The 23,612-nt window shown below is 34.7% G+C and overlaps 1 protein-coding gene across 8 annotated transcripts in view; it reads left to right on the forward strand.

Annotated features, from left to right (window-relative positions):
- The window catches only part of mctp2b (multiple C2 domains, transmembrane 2b), a 71,056-nt gene extending 50,162 nt beyond the window's left edge, over window positions 1-20,894 (forward strand). For all 8 annotated transcript variants that reach the window (XM_073908128.1, XM_073908131.1, XM_073908130.1 and 5 more), the window contains 13 exons: window positions 2,185-2,371; window positions 6,567-6,660; window positions 6,756-6,858; window positions 9,468-9,570; window positions 13,607-13,708; window positions 14,483-14,557; window positions 14,685-14,804; window positions 15,686-15,799; window positions 16,034-16,075; window positions 16,199-16,308; window positions 17,707-17,816; window positions 17,903-18,000; window positions 20,025-20,894. In XM_073908128.1, the coding sequence (XP_073764229.1) occupies window positions 2,185-2,371; window positions 6,567-6,660; window positions 6,756-6,858; window positions 9,468-9,570; window positions 13,607-13,708; window positions 14,483-14,557; window positions 14,685-14,804; window positions 15,686-15,799; window positions 16,034-16,075; window positions 16,199-16,308; window positions 17,707-17,816; window positions 17,903-18,000; window positions 20,025-20,093 (1,327 nt within the window). In that variant the 3' untranslated portion in view covers window positions 20,094-20,894. The remainder of the gene's footprint in view (window positions 1-2,184; window positions 2,372-6,566; window positions 6,661-6,755; window positions 6,859-9,467; window positions 9,571-13,606; window positions 13,709-14,482; window positions 14,558-14,684; window positions 14,805-15,685; window positions 15,800-16,033; window positions 16,076-16,198; window positions 16,309-17,706; window positions 17,817-17,902; window positions 18,001-20,024) is intronic.
- Window positions 20,895-23,612: the final 2,718 nt, after the last annotated feature.

The raw sequence follows: 23,612 nt of genomic DNA on the forward strand, positions 1-23,612 counted from the left end.
TATTTCACTAAAAAGTGTAAATTGGTTGTTTTTGCGTAATTTCAAGCAAATTCGTACTTCCGGTTTGAAACGAATTTTTGAAGCTGCCTCACGGCCATGACATAATAGCATGTATTCCAGTGTGCAGACTGGACGTCTGTGCCAGAGTGAGTCTTATTACGTCTTACAGTGTGATGCATTAATGCATGAGTAAAGCTTGGTTCAAACCAATCAGCGCGCTCTATTGTGCAACTTCATTAATATTCATTACTGTCGTAGTGTTTAGACGACAGAGACGTCACGTTGTGTTGGCAAAACAAGCGTGAAGTGTTGCTTTTATAGTTTCTTGCCGTTAAGTTTTGTTTTCATTTTCTCTCTGTGAGAGCGCAGCTGGATCACGTGTGGATTAACAGTGTACGCGACGCTCGACAACAATAACTTGCGTGTCTTAGGAGGAACATTGTTTACCTGAGAGCTGTTCTCATCTGCAAATGCTGAGATCCGGATTCACTTGTAGTCTCCTCTTAATAAAGACGCGGCTCTAGTTTCTGGTGATTGTCCTGTCTCTACAGATTTGGTAAGTGAGCAACCAGTGCTCTTTGTTTATTCAGTTTGTTCGTATCGAACAAACTATTGCACCGAGTGTAAACATGTTAGCACTACAACCAAACCTTAACCTCGTGTAGGGTTTTCACTGCATTTAGTGACCGGAATAACACACGCGGCTTTCTGACGCTACCTGCCGTGTGCATCCAAGTTTCCGGAAAATGCTGAGTTTTTTTTTTTCTCTCATTCGCCGTGCGGTATCAAACATTGCATGAAAAATACACGCTTAGAGCAGTTCCTTGAATCAGAAATCTCGTTTGTCGCGAGGGACATGAATGGATTCCCTGAATGAAAGAGCCAAACTGCAGTTAAAGTCCACCATTTAATAATTTGGCAAATAATTCGACTACAGATTTCCATGTAAACAGTCACTTTGTCCCGTGTGTGTATATTTTGACTCTGAAACTCAGCGCGCCCAAATAGACACTCCCACACCATGCCTCTTTTCTTCCTCCGACACTCCCCCCTAAACAAAGCTGGACACGCCCACTTTTCTGACTTTTTCCAAAGTAGAGGTGTGAAAACACCCTGCTGAAACGAGGGAGTTTCATGGCCCTTTAAAATAATGACCTACCTGTAAGCTATGACAGCTTAGCTGAATCCGTTAATAATCCCTGAAACTCTGACCAATGTGAAAGATTGACGCCCCATTCACATGAGGCGTCAGCTTCAACGCTTCCCATTCACTTTGAATAGGTGAAGTCAGGCGTTGCTGAACTGCATTGTGAATCAGTGGCACCTCTTCAGTGGCGTTGCTCACTGCAGAAGTTGGGATTTTCTCAACTTTTCAAGTGGCGACGGAAGCATCAGCCAATCAGATCACTGTATGCAAATACACCAGCTCAAACAGTGGCCTATTGCTGACTAATTTTATTGGCTAACGCTGCTATGATGATCGCGTCAGCCCCAACTTCAGACACGCCCTCTGTCAAGTGTTGGCGCTGAAGCCCCATGTGAATGGTAAATTTGGTCTGTTTAGAAACTTTACCGTGTGAAAGCAAACCAAGAGCAAAAATTAATATTGCAACAATTTTAATCCCTGTTTCGGAGCAATGGATCTACAGGTGTGAAAGCACTCTGCTTAACTACTATTTACTTCAATATATAAATACAATGTGCTTAATGTGTTGATAATGTATTGCAGAAGACCTCTGGTGATATTAAAGTTGGATAGAGGTAAAGTTAGAGAAAGCTTTGATGGTATGGGTAAGTTTAAGGGTGGGTTAAAGAGTTCAGGATCATTAGAAGTGTTATTGTAAATGTAATTACAGATTTTACAGATTTAATTACATGCAGGTATTTAATAAAGCATAAATTCAATGTAAAAGCATGTATTTACACATTAAGTACATTGTAACGAATTATTAATTGCAATCTAAGTGCATATTAGTTAAGGCTGCTGAAAATAAAGTGGGCCGGAAATTTTTATATAAAGAAAAAAAATTCAGCAGAAGTCAACATGTCAGTCACAACTGCAGATAAAAGAGCTTCACTGGCATCCAGCCGATCTCGCAACACAAAAGCATTTCTCGCATAACTAACTTCCTGTTTGTAAAGTGTTTTTGTGGTTTAGTCTTTGTGTGTTTGTACACGTTGCAGGTCTGAAATCAACTTGTCTGAGTTGCCGCTGAATGAATCCACATTGTTTTCCTGTGACCTGGAGCCGGGCCGGGGCAAGGTGGTGTTTCTCATCACTCCCAAAGCCTGCACCGGAGCCTCCATTTCAGATCTCATCACCCCGCCTCTGGAGGACCCTGAGGAGAAAGAAAACATACTGGCTAAATATGTATGTTAAACCACAGTGCTGCTTTTAATATCTATAATCAGGGGTAGGACTGTGCGATTATTCAAAATCGAATCGCGAATGTTGCAATAAGTTAAGTGCAAGAGGCTGCAATATAAAATATATATGTAAACAAAAACAACGAATAACATCTTCAAAACGAGTCCGCTATGCTTCAGAAAATTAAGCATGCTTCTGCAATGGTGTCGTCAGGCATCGCAGACATAGTATCGGTTGTCGTGAACTATGCCACATTACACCAGAAGAAATGATTGAATATTGTGTCACGATGTACATTTGTCATTTAATGTTTTTTCTACGACACCCGTATGTCAAAGAAATCATGCCAAAATCGTGTGATCTGACTGGGGCTTTATAACTAGCCAATTGAGTGAGCACACTTTCGTTCTGCCCAATCAGAATTGCACAACAGAACTACACCCACAATAAAAGCGCTGACAAGTAGGATCATGGTGTCTGCTGCTTTAGAAGCAATAAAAGACAAATTAATATTAAAGATAAACAGCATTTGTAATATGGGAATCTTTTAGTTTTTTATGGGAATATTTTAGTATATTTATTCACAGACCGAACAAAAACAGGTCATTTTTAAGAACTGTTGCCTAATTGTTGACACTGCTTACAGATTATTGAGCTGAAGCTTCAAGTAAATCAAAATCAGCTTGAATTAAATCGTAAATCAAGTCACAATCACAATATCTGTCAAAGAAATTGCGATTAGATATTTTCCCCATATCACCTAATCAGGGGTGAATTTAACCAATAAACAAAGTAAGCAGCTGTTTAGGGCCCAAGAAATTTGGGGGCCTCCAATAAATATTTAGAAGTATCAATTATTTCTGTTATACAAAAAAAAAAAAATTTTTTTTTTTGGTTCAAACTAATTGAAACTGAGCTGAAACACAATTCTTGAGATTGTTTTTGGGACAACTTAATTGTTTTATGTTTATTTGTATTTGCTTTGTGCTAAAACAACATGAAGGACTTGTGTGGAACCTTGCATTTTTTGTGTTAAAAATGTATAGGGTTCAACAAAATTCAACATTTTTCTAAATTTAATGTAATTACATTCGTGCAAAATTGTCCCTCATAATAAAATTTTTCTTTATTATGTTTAGGTATTTTTTATCATTTTTAAAACCAGTTTGAAGTCCCTTGGATAATTCTAGACAAAGATCTATACATAAGTCTCTCGCTAAAAAAAGCTAATTAATTTTTTTTTTTTGAATGCATTATAAAATTAAGAAACGTATATTAATATAATTCTGTGTTTTCTGTAAAATGAAATAATTTTCATAAATTTATTCCAATGATAGCCCTTGTATGTAGCTTTAACATTTGGGTAAGTCATTTGTGCAAAAAATCTAAATATGGACATTAAAGTGCACCCTTACTAACATCGGTTAAATCTATATCATTTTTATTCCATATAAGATAGCAAAATAAAGATTTTTCCCTATTTCCTCAAACAAAAGTACGTAAATGGATGCCTGAGCAGTTTATACACAAAAAAAGATAACACTTTATTTTGATGATCTATCTGAGTGTTAGTAGACTGTCTGCTTAATATCTGTTGATACTGCTTATAAACAGACATTCAACTGACTATAAAAAACTTTGCAAATGCATGTCAACTTACACTAACCCCAACCTAACAGTCTACTTATAATCTAATGAGAATTAGTTGCCATGTAGATGTAATGTAGCCTAAATTCAATAAACAGACCATCAAAACAAAGTATGACCTAAAAAAATGGCAATACAAACTTTAAAATCCAACTTTTTTGTGTGACTATTATATAATTATGAAATAACACAATAATAAATATACAATATTTAATATGGATCTTTTAGAGGGCATTCTTTAAAATAAGACCATGTTTATTCGTCTGCTCCAAAGTATGTAACCTGGGGTCTGTTCTTCGTACCTCGCTTAAATGATCTAAGATGCTTTGGCAGATCCTGGATCTTTTAATCTTGATAACTGATCTCTGGCTATTTTGGTTCTTCAAACAAGTTCGCGAATCAGATTGAAATGTCTGGATGAACTGATCTGAGATCGCTGCGTGTGTTGTGAAGGACAGATTCATAGATCCTCGAAATCATGATTAGCAATGCAACGATTGGCTGATGGAACAGCAGCGTAATGACATTATCTGAATGATATTCAAAAATGCATGTGAGCAAAATTACATCAAATGAGCAGTAAACGGTTTGTTAGATATGATACACTATAACTTTACACATTTATTGTGAGCTGCAGGCTTTACACTTTCTTGTGTCAGGAATATTCATCATGTACTTCAATGCATATCAATGTATTTAGTTTTACATTTAGAGAAGATTACAGGCACATTTCTGTAAAAAATCTAGAGTGCAGCAGAGTGCAAGTGTTAAGAAAAACATTTAGAAAAGACTGATATAAGAAATTAACTGATATAATAAATAAACAGAAATAATACAAAAAAAATAAAAAAAATACAAAAGTTGGAATAACTTAGGGCCGCCAAGTAACTAAATCTGTCCTTGTACATAATACAAAATAAGTGAAGATGTGTGTTGGGTTTCAAAGGTTTTTTAAAACAAATATTTTTTTTAGGCCAAGACATTTATACAGTAGTACAAGAGTAATTTAAAGGTGCAGTATGTAAATATGAACTAGGTATTGCATTCCTGGATCAAAACGCACACAAACGCAACAGCGAGTGACTGACTATCGAGTCTTAAGGCTTATTTAAATTGTGTTCTAAATAAAAGCAACAGCATGCGATAAAAGGAAGATTGCCATATTAAAGAAAGATTTTGTTCTAACCAACACCTCAAATTGATTACAAACGGCTTCTATTTCTTGCAGCTGAACAGCATAAAACACTGACAATGATCACCTCAGGTACACCTCATGTGCTTTATTCAGTGTTAAATGCTAATAATGTGAGTTTGAATGCCATTTTACATGACATTTACTGTCATACTACTAAAAGCAGCAGCAGGTAGTTCACCTCAGATCGTGAAAATAAAATAAACCATTTAAAAATTGAGCTTCAGAACTGTGACTCAGTGTAAACAAACATATATCAGTGATTCAGCATCTACATTTATTAATGTTAAAGAGGTTTAATAAGTATTTTTTCAATTAAAAATCTTACTATTTAGTTTGAGTGCAGTAAGTGCACTATTCTGTGCTTCTGAATGGTTGCATTTAAATTTCTGTCGTGTTTCATCTGGTGCAAACAGTCAAATTGCTTTGTCACGTAGCGTGTAAGGACACAGAGGTTCCAATATAACCTGCTCAACTAACGTTTATGTTGGTAATATTTATATTATTTGCTAATTTATAAACACCTCATGTGAAACTCTGAATCTGCTTCTTATTTCGGATTCTCCTATTGTCCAACAGAGGTCGCCTTTCGGTCACAGACTGATACTTTGAGAGCTTCATGACTGAATGAATGAAATGCATGGTTTTCCACCAAGGCAGCCCAGGGTGCTGAAATATAATTGGCTAAACTGGCATTGGGTGGGTTAAAGGGACAAAAAAAACATTCGTTCCAGCACATACAGTAACACACATTTTCAAAGCAGAATAAGCATTGCTTTTCAGATAAACAAGAATGTTCACTTAGCATGTTGCTTAAATATCTGTAAACATGGTTATTTTTATGCTTCAAAAGAATTAAAAGAGTTACACACAGCACCTTTAAAACATTACAACTCAAAGACCATAATATTGTAAGATGAGGGATAACTTTGACACTTTTAGTAATCTGTAATGGGCTTCGTACGGTCCTGGAAGTATCATGGGATTTTGACATGGCATTTTCTAGGTCTGTAAAAGTTTTGGAAAAACAAATAAACCCAGAACGTTTTGTAAAAGATTGTCATTTTACATATTTTAATAAGATCAGATCAGATTAAATGTTGTTTTATTAATGCATAAAGATATTTGATGGAAATTATTTCACTGATATTTAAAGTTTTGCAAATTTAACTTGTTATATGAAACACTGAATGTAGACGCTTGTATTTAGGATGTCTTATATGTGACATAAATTAGTTTAAAACAAACACAATCATGTGATGTCTCATATTTGATACTTTTAAAACAGTATTGCATAATAACACCGTGCATGATCTCATTTAAACTTCTTTTTACAATTGTCTCTCTTTTTTTTTTAAGAGTTTGAAGAACACAGTGAGGGACCTGAGAGATGTTGGTTTTCTCCAGGTTAAAGTGATCAAGGCCACTGACCTCATCTCTGCTGATCTAAATGGTATTATTTATCATTTGTTGATTCATTTGTTAAGAGCCATTTTAGTTTGTGATCATCTACAACCCCTCTGGCTGGATCTTCTGTGTATTTTCTAGGAAAGAGCGACCCGTTTTGTGTCCTGGAATTGGGAAACAGCCGGCTACAGACCCACACCATATACAAAACCCTCAACCCTGAGTGGAATAAAGTCTTCACTTTGTCAGTATTATTAATGTACACTACTGTTCTGAACTTTAGGGTCTGTTTGATTTCTTTTAAAAGTGTTCAGTGAGGATGCATTCAGTTGGTCAAATGTGACACTGGACCACAAAATAATGTTGCTCAATAATACATTAATACAATACAATACAATAATACAATGTATGGGCATACATGATAACATTTTTTTTCTTTTATGCCAAAAATCAATAAGATATTGAGTATTTTGTAAGTATTCATCTGGAATCAGTTTTTATTAGTAACATGCATGGCTAAGCACTTAATTTGGACAAGTTTACAAGGCAATTTTTCCAGTATTTAGATTATTTAACTCTCAGAGCAGCTCTTGCAAAGCAGCTTATTTTGACCAAATGTTGTCATATTAAAAAAGTTATTTAACAAAGTATGCACCAATGGAAAGCATTTAATTAACTTATTTACTTAATTATAACAATATTATATTATATTAGATTATATTAGATTATATTAGATTATATTAGATTATATATTTTTATATAATATTTTATATTATTATTATTATCATATATATATTTTTTTTTTCAATAGTTTTGTGATTCAGGGTCACAAATAAGATTTCTTTTTTACTTCTATTATTGATTAATACTTCTATTTATTGATGTTTTTAATTGAAAAAGGTCACAGATCTAATATAATGATACACATGCAATTTCTTACCCAACTGTTTACATTCATGGCTACAACCAACAACATGTAAACTTGTGTATTTAAAGATTATAAGTTTATGCTTTTGACTGAAATGTCTGTGTTTGACAGTTGGCGGAAAGATTTAATAATCCTAATTTAATACTCGCATGATGTTTTGTCTGGCTGACATTTTTCTTTTTTATCTGTTTGATTTCTCACAAAAGTGTTCAGCGAGGACACATTAAATTGATAATGTGACACTGGACCACAAAATGATGTTGCTCAATAATACAATAATACAATACAATAATATTTTGTATGGGTAAAAATTATATATATGTTTTTCTTTTATGCCAGAAATCCATAACATATTAAGTATTTTGTAAGGATCCTACTGTAAATCTATTAGCACTTAATTTGGACAAGTTTAAAGGCAATTTTCTCAGTATTTAGATTATATTTAACCTTCAGATTCAAGATTTTCAAAATGGCTTATTTTGACCAAATGTTGTTATATTAAAATGGTTGTTCATTAAAGTATACATCAATAGAAAGCATTTAATCAGCTTATTTATTTATTTATTTATTTATTATTATTATTATTATTATTATTATTTCTTCTTTAAAAAAAAATAGTTTTCTGATTTGGGGTCACGAGTAAGATTTTGTTTATAAAGGAACTAATACTTCTGTTAATTAAGGATGTTTTAAAATGAAAAAGGTCACAGATCTAATACACTTATGCACATGCAGTTTTTTACCCAACTGTTTACATTCATGGATGCAACTAACAACATGTAAACTTGTGTATTTTAACTTTCTAAGTTTATGCTTTTGACTTAAACGTCTGTGTTTGACAGTTGGTAGAAAGATTTAATAATCTTAATTTAATATGGTCACATTTTAATTTAATGGTCCATTAGTTTATGTTAGTTAATACATTTAAGAACATGAACAAACAATTAGTAATACAGTTCATTTATCATATCTTTGTTAGCATTAGGTAACGTTATTTAAGTTAAATAATGTTAGTTCATGTTGACTCATGGTGCATTAACTAATGTTAACAAGCTCAACTTTGGATTTTAAAAATGCATTAGTTAATGTTGAACTATGATAAATAAATGCTTTGTAAGAGTATTCATAGTTAATGTTAGTAAGTAATACATTAACTAATGAACCATTATTCTAAAGTGTTACCTTTAATTCTCGCATGATGTTTAGTCTGATGCCTTTGTATCTGTGTCCTCAGGAACGTGTATAAGAAGAGCTTGTACACAACAAGGCTTTAAAATATATTCTGATGATTTCAATGTTTTTGTCAGAGTATCTGAGGCAAGAGAGAAGGCTCTGCCCTCTTTGAAAAGGGGGTGGTTTTCTGCAGCTCATTAGCATTTATAGAGACACAAAACAGCACTTTTTTATTTATTTTGCTCAAATACTGCCACATACAGCGTAATATAATAATATTATAATATTATATATAGTTTAGCGTAGTATTATAACGCTAAAAATCTTATTTAATTTATGTATTCATTTGTTGTTTTTATTTGTATATTTATTGTTGAAATGTTCTTGCCATTAAAATAGCCACGGTTGCTGACATGGCATTAAATTAAAAAAAATAAAAAATAAAAAAATTACATTAGCTTTTTAAAGTATCAAGTGAAACAAAAAACTAAAAATTCAGCCTCGCCAAAAATAAAAAATATAAAAAAAACACCCCAATATATTAATATAAAAAATCAAGTTGAAAACATTTCAAGTAAAAACATTTCACAACATTGCTGTTTTTGTATTTCTAAAACATGAGCAAACTAGATTTATTATATCTTTTAAATATTTCAAACTTTTTTTTTACAATACTGTATTCAATATGAATTCTATATTTACATGAAAATAAATATATCACTGACGTTTATTTGATTTGTCTTCTTGACCAGCCCTGTTAAAGACATTCATGAGGTTCTGGAAGTGACTGTGTTTGATGAGGATGGAGACAAAGCCCCAGATTTCTTGGGGAAGGTGGCGATTCCTTTAGTCTCAGTAAGTTATATGTGTTTATTCTCTTTTCATTTTTATATCAATGATCTGTATTTATTGTATATTTACATTTTTGTTGTGGTGTTTTTATTATGTTGGCTTGAGAGAGCCAACATACTGTTATACTATGTCCTCGAAAACAAACATATCTCCTCCTAGGCCGTTCATGCTACAAGGCCCAAATTTGGTCAAAATGTGCCTTCTGCATTTAAGATTGTTGCTATATCTCCTCATGCCAATCAGACTTATCTTTTATGAATATTTTTTAAAATATTACATTTTAATAATCTGGGCATATAAAAAATTATATAAGCCCAAAATTTGGCTAAAAGCTGTGTCTGTATTAGATTCTTTTCAGGTTTATCAGACGTATAGTTTTCCAATAAATAATTTTTAAGCATTATTTTTCTCAAAATATGGCAAGCCAATTTGACAAACTCCATATTTTTTACTAATATATTCCAGTTTTTGACTGTCATGGAGACATCTGGGTTGATTTATATCACTCATATTGGCAATAAGTTTTGATGTATCCTCACTAATCTGTCAATTGTCCCCATTGCAATAAAACAGGCTAACCTAGCAACTAGGACTGCACGATTTTGGCTAAAATGTGAATCACGATTTATTTTGCTTAAAATTGAGATCATGATTCTTTCTCACGATTCTTTAGATTTAAAATAAAGGTTAATATGAGTCTGCTATTATTGTTAATTCTCCAACATATCATCACCTTGGAATTATAAGGTTCTATCTGCGTTCTGAATGATTTTGAGATATTGAGCTTCAAAAGTTTTTGCCATCCATATAGCAAACAGTATGTGTGTAACATTTTTTTTTTAAAGTCTTAAAATCTAAACAATAAGTTGTCATTTCATAAGAATATGTCAATAGCCCCTTTCACACAGTGATAACGGTAAATATATGGAAAATTTCCGGAATGACTTTACCGGTAAGTTCAAAAAAGCGATGTTCACACAGGCGAGGACGTTACGGATTTTTTTCGGAAAAGAGCATTCACACATCCATTCCAAAATAATGGTAATTCTGACATCATTAACCAGAAATGAACTCTAAACGGCTGCGCTTGTATTTGTAAACATTTGAATAAATCACAGACTCTGTGGATGATCAGTATTGTGAACAACTTCGATGAAAACATAAAGAGAAACATTTTCGCATGACTAGATTTACATGATATGTGTGTGTGCTAGCGCTTATAGACCGTTTATGTGCACACGCAAAGCTTGAAGGTAAACAAACAACGGCTTATCATAAGCATCTTATCGATAAATAATTACACAGTTGGCATTAAGATGAACATAAAAACGTTATCTGACTAATTTCTTGCAGCTAAATGTGTCTGGAAAAATATTCAAAGGCTTTAATTCTCATAAACCGCGCGGACGTGAATGCGTTTGACTGTTCTGATTGGCTAAAGCAGACATTTCACGTCAGCACGTTCTAGACGTGCACACGCTCTTTCCGGCAATCTTCCTTCTGCATTCACACAGCGCAGCATTCTGGCAAATTACCTGTAATGTTACAACTTCTCTTTCCGAAAAAAAGCCAGAATGAATTTACCGGTATTTTCAAAATGAGCCTGTTCACACATACACCCCTTTCCGGAAAATTGCCGGTAATATTCCGGAAAGGTGAGTATGTGTGAAAGGGGCTATTAACTCAATTTTGACAAAAATGTCAGATAGAACCTTATAACTCTAAAGTGATGATGTGGTAAAACAACACTAATAATATTAGGCCTATGTGTTGAACAGACTTTTAATATGACTTGTTTGTTAATTCACAGTAAAATGATGACATCAGAATACAACTATTCATAATTATAAAGTTGAATTATTATGTTTGAGATGCGTGCTTGTTATTGTCATTGTCAGCATTATTAGACCATTTGTTTTCACTGTAATCAGACATTTTTGTATTATATTCAACGTTATATAAGCTAGAGTAGTTATACTGACACTATAAAACATTATATTCATTTTGCGGCCGCAAATAAATCATTACATGAGACAGAAATGACATTTCTGGGGGAATTATACCTTATAAATACAGTATGTGACACTTTTAATGCCATTTGAAAGTGTTCATGTTCCTGTGAGGACCTGTGTGGCCGCCTTTAAGCTTCATTCATTTTTTTAGATTAATCCCGCAGCCCTACTTGCAACCATTTAAAACAGCAATACCTCTACATCAGAACATCATAGGGACCTACCTGAGTATTGGCTCGTCTGATTCATGCTAGCAAATGGGACTTCCTGTGTGCACCATGCATGGTAACAATGATAAGCCAAGAGCTAATAACGATTAGCTACATCCCATTAATGATTATCTAAGTGCAATAACAAATGCTTACTAATAAGAAATGCTTACTAAGTATTAGCATTTGATCAAACATGTACATGAGCGTTGCCATTTCGCAACTGCTTAAAAACCACCAATGCCATAAACATTTTAGCAACTGCCTAGCAACCACTTAGCAACCGCTGTGCTTCCTGCCAACTGCCGTTCTGAGTCCGAGCACAGTGAAGTTGGCTTTCTTAAGCCAACATCAAAGTTCATCAACAAACATTATTATGTGTATGCACTCAGGGTCTGAGAGTAATGTAATTTCAATTCTCTATGTCTTGTACATATTGCTGAATTGACAATAAAGCTGACTTTTACTTGAATTGACTCAAGAATTGACAACAGATGCCCTTCCAGCTGCAATCCAGTAATGGGAAACACTCATACACTACGACCAATTTAGTTTTATTCAATTCACCTATAGTGCATGTCTTTGGACTGTGGGGGGAACCAGAGCATCCAGAGAAAACCCACATGAACACGGGGAGAACATGCAAACTCCACACAGAATTGTCAGGACTTGAATTAGTTACCTCCTTGCAGTGAGGTGACTGTGCTAACCACTGAGCCACCATGCCGCCCCTGAACTATACATATTGGTATTAAAAATAATCGTTTACCTGCACTTCTCTTGTTCATTTTTCAGTTTCGTTATGCTCTTGAACAGAAAGAAAAGATAGTTTGAAGAATGTTGAAAAACAAGTTTGCCGACATTCTTAAAATATTTTACCTTTAACAGTAGAATGAAACTCAACACTTACTGAAGGCGAGTGTGTTTTAATTTTAGGGTGAATTATCATTTCTAAAATAAAGAGTAATGATATGTGAAAGATCTTTGATTAGAATTGATATATTAAGTCAAGTTGAGTTGTATTGTCATTCTGCTACACGTGTGGACTTACAGTGGAATGAAAGGTACAGTAACGTCTCACAGGACCATGGTCCTACATAAATAAACAGAACTATAAATATGAACACAACACTGGACAAAAGAGCTATTTTACACCTGTACATAACTAACATATCGGAGTGGTAATCTAATTATGCATTTACTATACATACCTAAACTATACAAATAACCTAAGATAGACTATTCAAGTGCTTTTACATAAAACAAAACAATACTGGGCAAGATATTGTGCTAAAAAGGTATTCAGGTTGGTAGAAAACAAGTAGCAACATGATTTGTGGTACGTTCACAAGTAAACATTGCTTTCAATATTGCAAGGTGTAGTGTAAGTAAGGTTTCTGGTGCATGTGTTTCGACAGGTGGTTTATCAAGCCCACTCACTTCAGAAATGCTAAATGTTTTTATAAAGATATGAAGTGATTTTATGAAAACATCTGCTGCAAAACTGGTGCAAGTGTCAGTTAAAGTGTCAGAGAGATGAAAGAATGCGTTTTCTACAGGTGGTTTGTCAAACCCACTTACCTGTGTGAAGCACATTTCAGAAATGCTCAATGTTTTCATAAACATAAGAAGTGATTTAAAAAAAAAAACATCTGGTGAAAGTCTTGGTTAATGTCAGAGAAATGAAAGAGTGTGTTTTCTACAAGTGGTTTATCAAGCCCACTCACCTGTGTGCGGCACTCTCCGAATCGCATGCCGTTTTTGTGTGGTTTGGTGGTTTTAATCTGAAGTTTTGTGTGTTTTCTTTTATTGTAACAGGCGTGTCAAGGTCAGCAGTTCATTTGTCCTCTGAGGAAAGAGAATTTGACATCAATGTCTAAGGGAGCTGTAATACTGGAGCTGGAAATCCTCTTCAATCCTGTGAGTCTCCACTGATGCCTTTAATCTACAGCTCAGCAGAGCCTTTAAAATGTATTCAGCCAAGCAAAATATGACAATAGTAAAGACACATCATTTATTTCTACAGTACTTTTTATGGTACATTAGAAAAACGGGTAGTAAGTGTTAATGTAATGATGATACGGGTGAAGACAAAATTATTAGCCCTCCTATGAAATGTTCATTATTTTAAAAATATTTCCTAACTGCTGTTTTAACATAGAGAATATTTTTAAACGTATTATTATCATTCATTCATTTTCTTTTTGGCTTAGTCTCTTTATTAACCTGGGGTCACCACGGTGGAATGAACCGCCAACTTATCAGCGTAATCGTGTATAAAAAAAAGAAAGCGAAACACAGAGAGTCTCAAAAAATCTCTTGTAAAAGGAACTACTTCCGCCATTCATTCACATCTGCAGCTGACGGCAGAAATCATTGCTCATTTACCAACGTCTCTTTAGAGCTAGTGTTTGATTCTCTAGCGTAATGTCTAAAGTGATAAAAAAACAGCTGATTTTGCTCACAATTTAAGATCATAAGGCTGAACGGCATGAAATGCCATCAGTATACAATATATATATATATATATATATATATATATATATATATATATATATATATATATATATTTATAAAAATTTGTCTTCAACTGTAACTAAAAATATAACAACAGTTTAGCTTGTCTTATATCATATATTTAATGTTTCGATACTGGATATTTGATAGTGTTTGTTTGTTCACTGCATTTGCCAGATCAAAGCAAGCATCATAACCTTTACACCTCGAGAACAGAAATTTCTTGAGGACAATCCCAAGTTTTCAAAGAAGGTACAGTATGACATACAGAGACAATACAATAGATGATACAATCATGATTTGAATACAATCATGATTTGAAAGAAATACTTTAAGAAATAATAATGAAAACATTTTTAACAATGTATGATTGCAACAGATTCTTTCCAGGAATATTGGTCGTGTGAGGAACCTTTTTCGTGCTGTGTCTTACTCTCACCAGTTCATCACAAGCTGCTTCACGTGGGAAAGTGTGAGGAGGAGCATTACGGCATTTCTGGTGAGCAGAGCGGCCTAATACTGACCAAAAATGTAGATGTTAATACTTATTAGTACTGGCTGACAAATGTTATCTATCTATCTATCTTTCGTTCTACCATTCTTACCTATTTATTGTTTTATTTATCCTTCTATCGTTTTAAATTTGTTCTTACTATATATATATATATATATAGTCTATCTATCTATCGTTCTATCTATTGTTCTATCTATCTATGGTTCTATTCATCCATCTATCCATCCATTCATCCATCTCTCTAAAGTTCTATTGTTCTACCTATCTATCATGCTATCTATTTATCCTACTATCATTTTATTCATTCATTTTCTTTTTGGCTTAGTCCCTTTATTAATCTGGGGTCGCCACAGCGGAATGAACCGCCAAATTATTATGTCTATTGTTTTGTCTATCTGTCTGGCAGTCTGTCCTTCCGTCTATCTATCATTCTGTCTGTCTATCTATCCATCTATCTGTCTATCGTTCTATGTTTATCCTTCTAGCTGTTATTCGTTCTATCTATCCATCTATCCGTCTGACTGTCTGTTTGTCCGTCTGTCGTTCTATATCATTCTATCTATTTATTCTTCTATCATTCCATCGTTTTAACTGTTGTTCTTTCTATATATCATTCTATCTATACATTGCTCTATCGTTCTATCTGTCATTTAGTCTGTCTGTCTGTCTATCTGTCAATAGTTCTATCTATCTGCCTATAGTTCTGTGTATCCATCCATCCATAGTTCTCTCCATTGGTTTATAGATCTGTATATCCATCCATCCATGCATCCATCCATGCATCCATCCATAATAATATCTGTCAATATTGTATTGTCCTCTATAAATATGACTCTATTTCAAATCTCTCATGTGTCTTCCTCCAGTTTTTTCTTCTGGCAGTGTGGTACTTTGAGTTCTACATGCTGCCCTTGTTCTTGGTTCTTCTCATCTCGTGGAACTATCTCCAGATCGCCACTGAGAGAGTCACCAGAGACCCAGTGCGTGAGCCTTGGATAATATACACAATCCATATAACCTGACTTAACTGACCTTTCAGCTGAGAGTTCAGTTCAGCGTCTGTTTCAGTGATTTGAAAATGGCTGTAAAGTTGTATGCTCACAGTTTGTGTTCTGTTAACTTGACTTTTAACTTAAGTTTTCATTTTAAGGTAACTATCTCTTTAAAGCCATCTCAAAAGTTATTGTGAAATTAATAAAGGCTTTTTTATTCAGGAAAATATGGAAATATGTGACGATGACGATGATGATGAAAAGGTATCCTTCTTCCCGGGTCACAGATTTCCTTGCATGCATTCATTCTAGAATATAAACATAAATCAATGTGAGGTTTGGTGTACAAGCTCTAATGTATTGGTTTCAAATGTGTTGTTGTTGTAGGATTCTGAAAAAAAAGGTCTGATGGAGAAAATCCACATGGTTCAAGAGATTGTCGTTACAGTGCAGAACCTGCTGGAGGAGATTGCATCCCTCGGTGAAAGAATAAAGAAGTGTGTTTTGTTTTTACCCCTTCATTCTAACTCAAAACCTAAACAGAAGTGTTTTTTTTTCCCCAAAAAACCAGGGCTTGACATTAACACCCACCCAATGAGGGTAGATTGTAGCTGTGGCGGGCTAGACAGCCGCTTTCGCTAGCCACTTTGAATGGTTGAAAATATTTTTTAAATTGCTAGTGCTGGCTCATCACTAAAGATTAGAACGTTTGTGTATGGCCGTTTGTTAATATGCATGCAAATGTGATCTTAGAATCGAGAAGCAAAGTAACTTCATGCAAGTGAATAATGAATGAGAGTGCGTACAGTGAGACATTGGCTGTTTCTCAATATGCGTTCTTCAGCGGTCTTGCGTCCTCGTGTTCTTGTGAAACGTCATCATCAGCTGCCTAAGTTCAGTTCCAATACTCAAGACCGCAAGTACGGAGGACGCGTGAAACTTCCCGGATGTGATCTTGCTATCGAGGACGCACTGATGCAGACTTGAGCACCGAACTCGCTCTGGAAGTCCCAGAAGCCATTGCGACTGGAGGTGGGAAGCGCTGCATTTTATCTAGATTTATTATTAAAGTTCATAGATATAAACTATTTACCTCAGAAGAAACGGTGAAAGTAAACATTACCATGGACATCTTAATAAAGGAATAAACACATTAAGGGTGTTTGTTTGCTGAAATTCGTATTAAAATCTGTTTTATTTATATTGTGCATCATATATTTATAATGTTTTATGCAAAGTATATATTTTGAAAAGGGGAAAAACAATAAATCGTTGTATGAAGGCTGTAATGTTTAAATAATTTACCATTTAAAACACGTGAAGGTCATGTGACCATCAGGAAGAACGCAGCATCTCAATTCTCAAAGGACGCGTTCTCTGCCCTCGCGGTCTCCTGAGTTCGTTCTTCCGAGGACACCTGGCAAGACCGGTCTCCGCAAGAACACAAGTCCGTTCTCTGCGTTCTTGGAATTGAGAAACAGCCAAAGGCTATCCTCACTCACTGACGAGGGCTTTCATTTATACTTCTGCGTGCTGTTTGTGTTGTTCTGCAAGAACCCTTCTTAAACACTGGCTGGCAGTGAGGTTTGCTTGGGCTTGTACATGTCTGTGTATTACATTAGTAACATGTCTTGTGTATTCAACAGTCTTTGGTTAAATCACCAATTACTGCTGATCAATAAAAATAATTTAAATCAATTATATTTAGAACTAGTCACAAACATTTAGGCAAAAAAAGATTACATTAAAATAAATAATTTAATATAATATATAGGAACATAAGATGTATTTTGATTTGCTGGAATGTACTTGATGCCCTCAAACAGTCATTTCTTTATACTCCCAGTAAACATATTAATGTCTCTCTCTCTCTATTTGTTTATTTTTTTCTGCAGCACATTCAACTGGTCAGTGCCATTCTTGTCTAAACTGGCCTTAATGATTTTCATCATGGCCACAGTGATCACTTACTTTGTTTCAGTGCGCTACATAGTTTTATTATATGGTAAGAAAACAGCTGCGCATTACTGTCTAACGATATATTTCTAAATATCATGAAAGATCTGTGAATATTGTGTTCGTTGTTTTTAGGCATACATAAATTCACGAAGAAACTGCGCAATCCCTATGCCATTGAAAACAATGAGCTGTTGGATTTCCTCTCCAGAGTGCCTTCAGATATCCAAATGGTACAGTAAATACCTCACAATTTACGATAATATATGGTGTATAGGTTTACTTTGAGGCTTGTTGGTATGCTTTTTAAAAAATGTGGTGTCAATATAAAGGGTTAAAATCATTTAGGTGATTGAACAATATAGTTGGTTGATTGATTGATTTTATTGGTAACAGTTTAGTTTAGGTCACAATTCACAGTATTAACAACCCACTAACTAACCTATTTATTAATAGCTAGTAAGGTAGTAGTTGGGTTTAGGTTTTGGGTGTTATTAGCGATGCAGAATAAGATACTTTATATAACTGCTTACTTATAAACCGTTCATATCTTAATACTAGGCAGGTAATAATCTATAATACCTATCTATCTATCTATCTATCTATCTATCTATCTATCTATCTATCTGTCTGTCTGTCTGTCTGTCTGTCTGTCTGTCTGTCTGTCTGTCTGTCTGTCTGTCTGTCTGTCTGTCTGTCTGTCTGTCTGTCTGTCTATCTGTCTGTCATTCTATCTATCTATCTATCTATCTGTCTGTCTGTCTGTCTGTCTGTCTGTCTGTCTGTCTGTCTGTCTGTCTGTCTATCTGTCTGTCATTCTATCTATCTATCTATCTATCTATCTATCTATCTGTCTGTCTGTCTGTCTGTCTGTAAGGACTTGATGTCCGCAGAAACGCTTTGACATTCTCCTTTTGTACATGTCATCAGAGAGGGAAAGCCCCACCCATTATGGACAATCTCTCACTCATTAGCATAGGACATACGTTTTGGATCTGCCACTATGCTGACATGTGGGAATTTGTAGCTTTGTCCTCTTCTAAAAAAGAGCACAATCTTATTTGCATTTTAAAGCGACAGTCACAAAAATGGCAGAATTAGGGTCAAAGCCTAAAACAGGTAGTTTCAAACAGTTAAACATTATTTGTGGGGTATTTTTTGCTGAAACTTCACATATACACACTTTAGGACACCAAAGCCTTATTTTATACTGCATGACAAAAGTCTTGTCATCAACCCCAGTTGTTAGAGCAACACATAATAACTTGACTTCTAGTTGTTAATTTGGAAAAGAGGCAGAAGGTCGATTTTTCAGATGTATCATCTGTTGAACTGCATCCCAATCAGCACAAATACTGCAGAAGACCTACTGGAACCTGCATGGACTAAAGATTTTCACAGAAATCAGTCAAGTTTGGTGAAGGAAAAATTATAGTTTGGGGTTACATTCAGTTTGAGGGTGTGCAAGAGATCTGCAGAGTGGACGGTAACATCAACAGCATTGGGGTATCAAGACATTTGTGCTGCACATTATAGTACAAACTACAAGAGGGGGCAAATTCTTCAGCAGGATAGTGCTGCTCCCTTATACTTCAGCCTGCACAAGTTCCTGAAAGCAAAGATGGTCGAGGTGCTCCAGGATTGGCCAGCCCAGTCACCAGATATGAACATTATTGAACATTTCTGGGGAAAGATTTAGGAGGAGGCATTGAAGATGAATCTAAAGAATCTTGATGAACTCTGGGAGTCGTGCAAGAACGCTTTCTTTGCTATTCCAGATGACTTTATTGATAAGTTATTTGAGTCATTGCAGGGATGTATAGATGCAGTCCTCCAAGCTCAAGTCATAAACAAAATCAAATCCTTTTCCACTGCACCATGACTTTATATTCTATACTGTACATTATGTCAAGACCTGTCTAAGCAAAGTCAGACCTTACTGTCCTAATTAAATAATTAAAAATCAAGGCACGATCATATTTTATTTTGGCATAATCTAGAGGCCTTTGCCTTTCATATAATCCACTTTTGATACCAAATGATCAACTAGGAGTCAAGTTTTATTTGTTATTCCTAAAACTTAGATAGGTGACAAGACTTTTGTCAGGTAGTGTATACCTTGCAAAAATTAGCATAATAGGTCCCCTTTTAATAATTTAGACCATCGATTGTTAAATTACATAACTAAATGCTCCATCTTTTCTCAGTTTGCTCCTTTTGTCTACATTTCCTTGTTTGTTTTGTGTTGATTATTCAGACCCAGTACACTGAAATGAGCAGCTGCAGTATTAACAGTCCCTACAGAAAAAGAAGATCCTCACCATAGACACTACGGGAAACTGCTGCTGACCTGAGATCAGTCTGTGTGAAGGTGCAGGACTCGACAGCCAGGGAATGATCTCAAATTACATTTATGAAGGTGAAAGCAGTAGATCTGCTCATTTTTAATGGAAATCATCTCCAGTTAAATGGTCCGGTGTTTACCGCAGGGTCGTGTTAAAGCACCTTCATTAATACTGTATTAACACTCACTGAAGGATGAAGAACTTTGATGAAGTAAACTGAAGGGTTAATGAATTGATTACATCACACTATTCCTTAAACGTCTATCTGGAGATACAATGAACGTCATGTTATGTACAGTATGAGTGCAATACTTTACTATTTTATATTATTTGATACAATATTTGGTTTCTTGTAAAAAAAAAAACGTTTTTAAAGGAGTTTTAGTTAAGATGCATTCATCTAAATTGCGCATTGAAGCGTTATGCGGTTTAATTCTCTTAAACCTTTTATTCTGTACTCCTTTTTATCTGTTATTCAAATTTTTATTATTGCAGAGAAAATGAATTACAAAACATGAATATTAATTGATTTTTAAAGTGCCTTTGATATATATATTGTGCAATGCAATGTAAGGATCTAATGTGGATATAAAATGCAAGCACACTTATGATTGAATTGTTTCGAATCATGTAGCAGATTATCTTGGATTGTGCAAATAGAAATTTTCGGATGTTGTTGAATGAGTATTTTTGTATTTTTGCTACCATGTTGACAATATGTACTGTCATATTGTATCATAAGGATATCACAGTAAACATTTACTACATTTGATGACGAAAAATGACTTCTTGTGAGCTTCTTCTCTTTATTTGTAGGAATATCCAACAATACATTGTATGGGTCAAATTATTTTAAAGAAAATGCAATCAAATGCAAGCAAAAAATCATAAGAATATTATGTAAAGCAGTGTTTCTCAACCAGGTTGGATCTGCAGGACCACCATTGCTGCATGTTTTAATGTCTTCTTTGTCTGCTAATGAGCTGAAGATCTAAATCAGGTGTGTTTGGTTAAGGAGACGTGGGCTGCGTCCAAAATCACATACTTCGATATCATTTAATACGCGAGTGTAAGAATGGGTTTTAAATCAAAGCGGTTCGAATTGTAGTTCTGCTGAGCGACTAAAAAGTGATCAGCATGATGGTAAAAAACTGTACATTTCTAGTCAAACCATTCTTCTGCAATCTCATACCAAAAAACGGAAATAAGGGCAGTATTAATAGCTATAAATGTGGGAGAGCATTGATATTATGTGATTGTATTGCAATGCAATATGGAACAATTAAATGTTGATGTTAAATGAAAAGTAATTCACAAGTACTTGAAAATGAGATGATTTAATGACAATAATTGTCTATGGTTACAACTGAATTAATTACAAAATAACTGTATAAAATGATCAAATATGAAATGATAAAACATATGATATAAATTGTACCCAGCTTAAATGTAAAATTAAAGTTACCAGAGGAAGAAGGAGAGACAAAGGGGGAGGGAGAGAGACAAAGAGAGCAAGTAGGCCTCAAAGAGGCAGAGAAGATAGACTCCAGAGGAGGAGAGGAGCAGAGCAGGAGAGAAACAGACCAAGAAGACAGGGCAGGCAAAGAGCCAGAGTTTTACACCTACTTTGTATCTTTCTTGACCATGTGACTAAAGCCCAAATGCTGAGACATTCAAACTGACCAATCAACATGAGACCACATCATAAAACCCCAAAGTCCACATATCAGGCCCTGATCTTATCAGTATCTGCCTTTGGAGTCAGTATGGACCTTCTTTAGTCAAAAAGACATGTTTTGTCATATAAACAAATGCATATGATAGTTTAGCCTCTTACACGAGCCGAGTAGTATGTTAGAATTCATGGAATTTGAAAACGGTATGTGAGAACTACTTGGATGGAGACATGATTAGATGTTGCCTACCCTGTTGTTGTCTATTAAAAGTTAAGCGTCAATAGAGCCACCATTTTTGTACAGGGTAGCGCTCCTTTGAAATGAATGAGGGACCAAGGTGCAGTGGAGGACTATATACTCGCATATATCTATGATCGGGAGTAAGCGTAAAACCTGGCGTATGCAATGTTTTTGTGCGTACGCAGCGTTGATATATGAGGCCCCAGATGTCTGTGGTTCTTTACTAACTCAGTAGGTGCAGAGAATAGTGTCAAACAGCCGTGTGTATAGACTATCCTGTCGCAAAGTACGGCGAAAATCCTACGTGACGTTAATAGTTTAGGATGTTTACATGTGCGTGCTGCACTTCAATAATGTGACTAAAATCAGCATACTTCACATGTCTTTATTCCATTTCTGTTTAGTTCGATTAAGACTTTAGTTGGATTAAGGTCATCAAAAATCACTGTTTACATGGTAGACTCTTAATCAGAGGATTCTTAATCAGATTATTGGTGTCCATGTAAACGTCTCACTTATGTAAAGATCATGTTTTATGAATGTATTTGTAAATTTCCTTCTGCAAATATATCAAAAGTTGCATTTTCATGCTTTGTTGAGGAGACATCTTCAAAGGTGATTTTTCTCAGTAGTTTTTATTTATTTTTTTTTAAACCTCAGATTTCAGATTTTCTTTCCTATAAAGTAGTGGTTCTCAATGCCGGTGTTGTGCTGAGAAATGCACACCTGGTGCAAAATGTACCCCTTTCATAGACTTTCATTAGCTTTCTCAGTCTACATTAAAAAAAAAACAAAGGTCATAATTGATAAAAACATAATATGATTATTAATTTGATGGATAAAACAAAGACAAGAAGTGAAACACATTTTAAAATGCACCAGGTTTACAAATAAATGTAAAATAAAAATATTCGCTGTAGAGTAGACTGACGTAATGAGCCTGTTTCTAAAATGAGGCTTTTTGGTGGGTGTAAACAAACCGAAAAAAATTAGGTTGTTGTTTTCAACTAAACCACACATTAAATAATTCACCTCACTGTCAATCTATTTATTTATTTTAATATCTTCTCTAAGGGAAGGGTTTTATTCATGAAACTCACCCCTGTCATTGTCATCAGTTGTCATAATTCTATTATTATTATTATTAATATTATTATTATCAATTTAAGTTATTAGATGCTCATTTTAGAGGGGGTGTATTTTACGGCAGGGTTGTGTTTCTCGGCACAACACTGATCCTTGCACATTTTGTATGTCTTCCTCGCCTAACACACTGGATGCAGATCATTAGCTCGCTAACTGAGAGATCCATGAACTGATTCTTGTCTGTCAAATTTAATAGAAATACAAAATGTGCAGGGCAGGGGGGGCACGAGCACCACAATTAAGAACCACTGGTATAAAGGATAATTAAAAATAACTAAATATACCTCAAGGGAAAGCTTATGTGTTCAGTTTTAAGTGATGTATATGTCTCATTTTTTAAAAAAGACCTTGCAATTGTAACTTTATTTTTGGTCCAGGGTTACATATTTGAGATAGTCTAGACAAGGGATGTCCAGACTCAGTCCTGGAGGGCCGGTG

Source organism: Danio rerio, chromosome 7 (genome assembly GCF_049306965.1).
Source record: "Danio rerio strain Tuebingen ecotype United States chromosome 7, GRCz12tu, whole genome shotgun sequence".
NCBI lineage: Eukaryota > Metazoa > Chordata > Actinopteri > Cypriniformes > Danionidae > Danio > Danio rerio.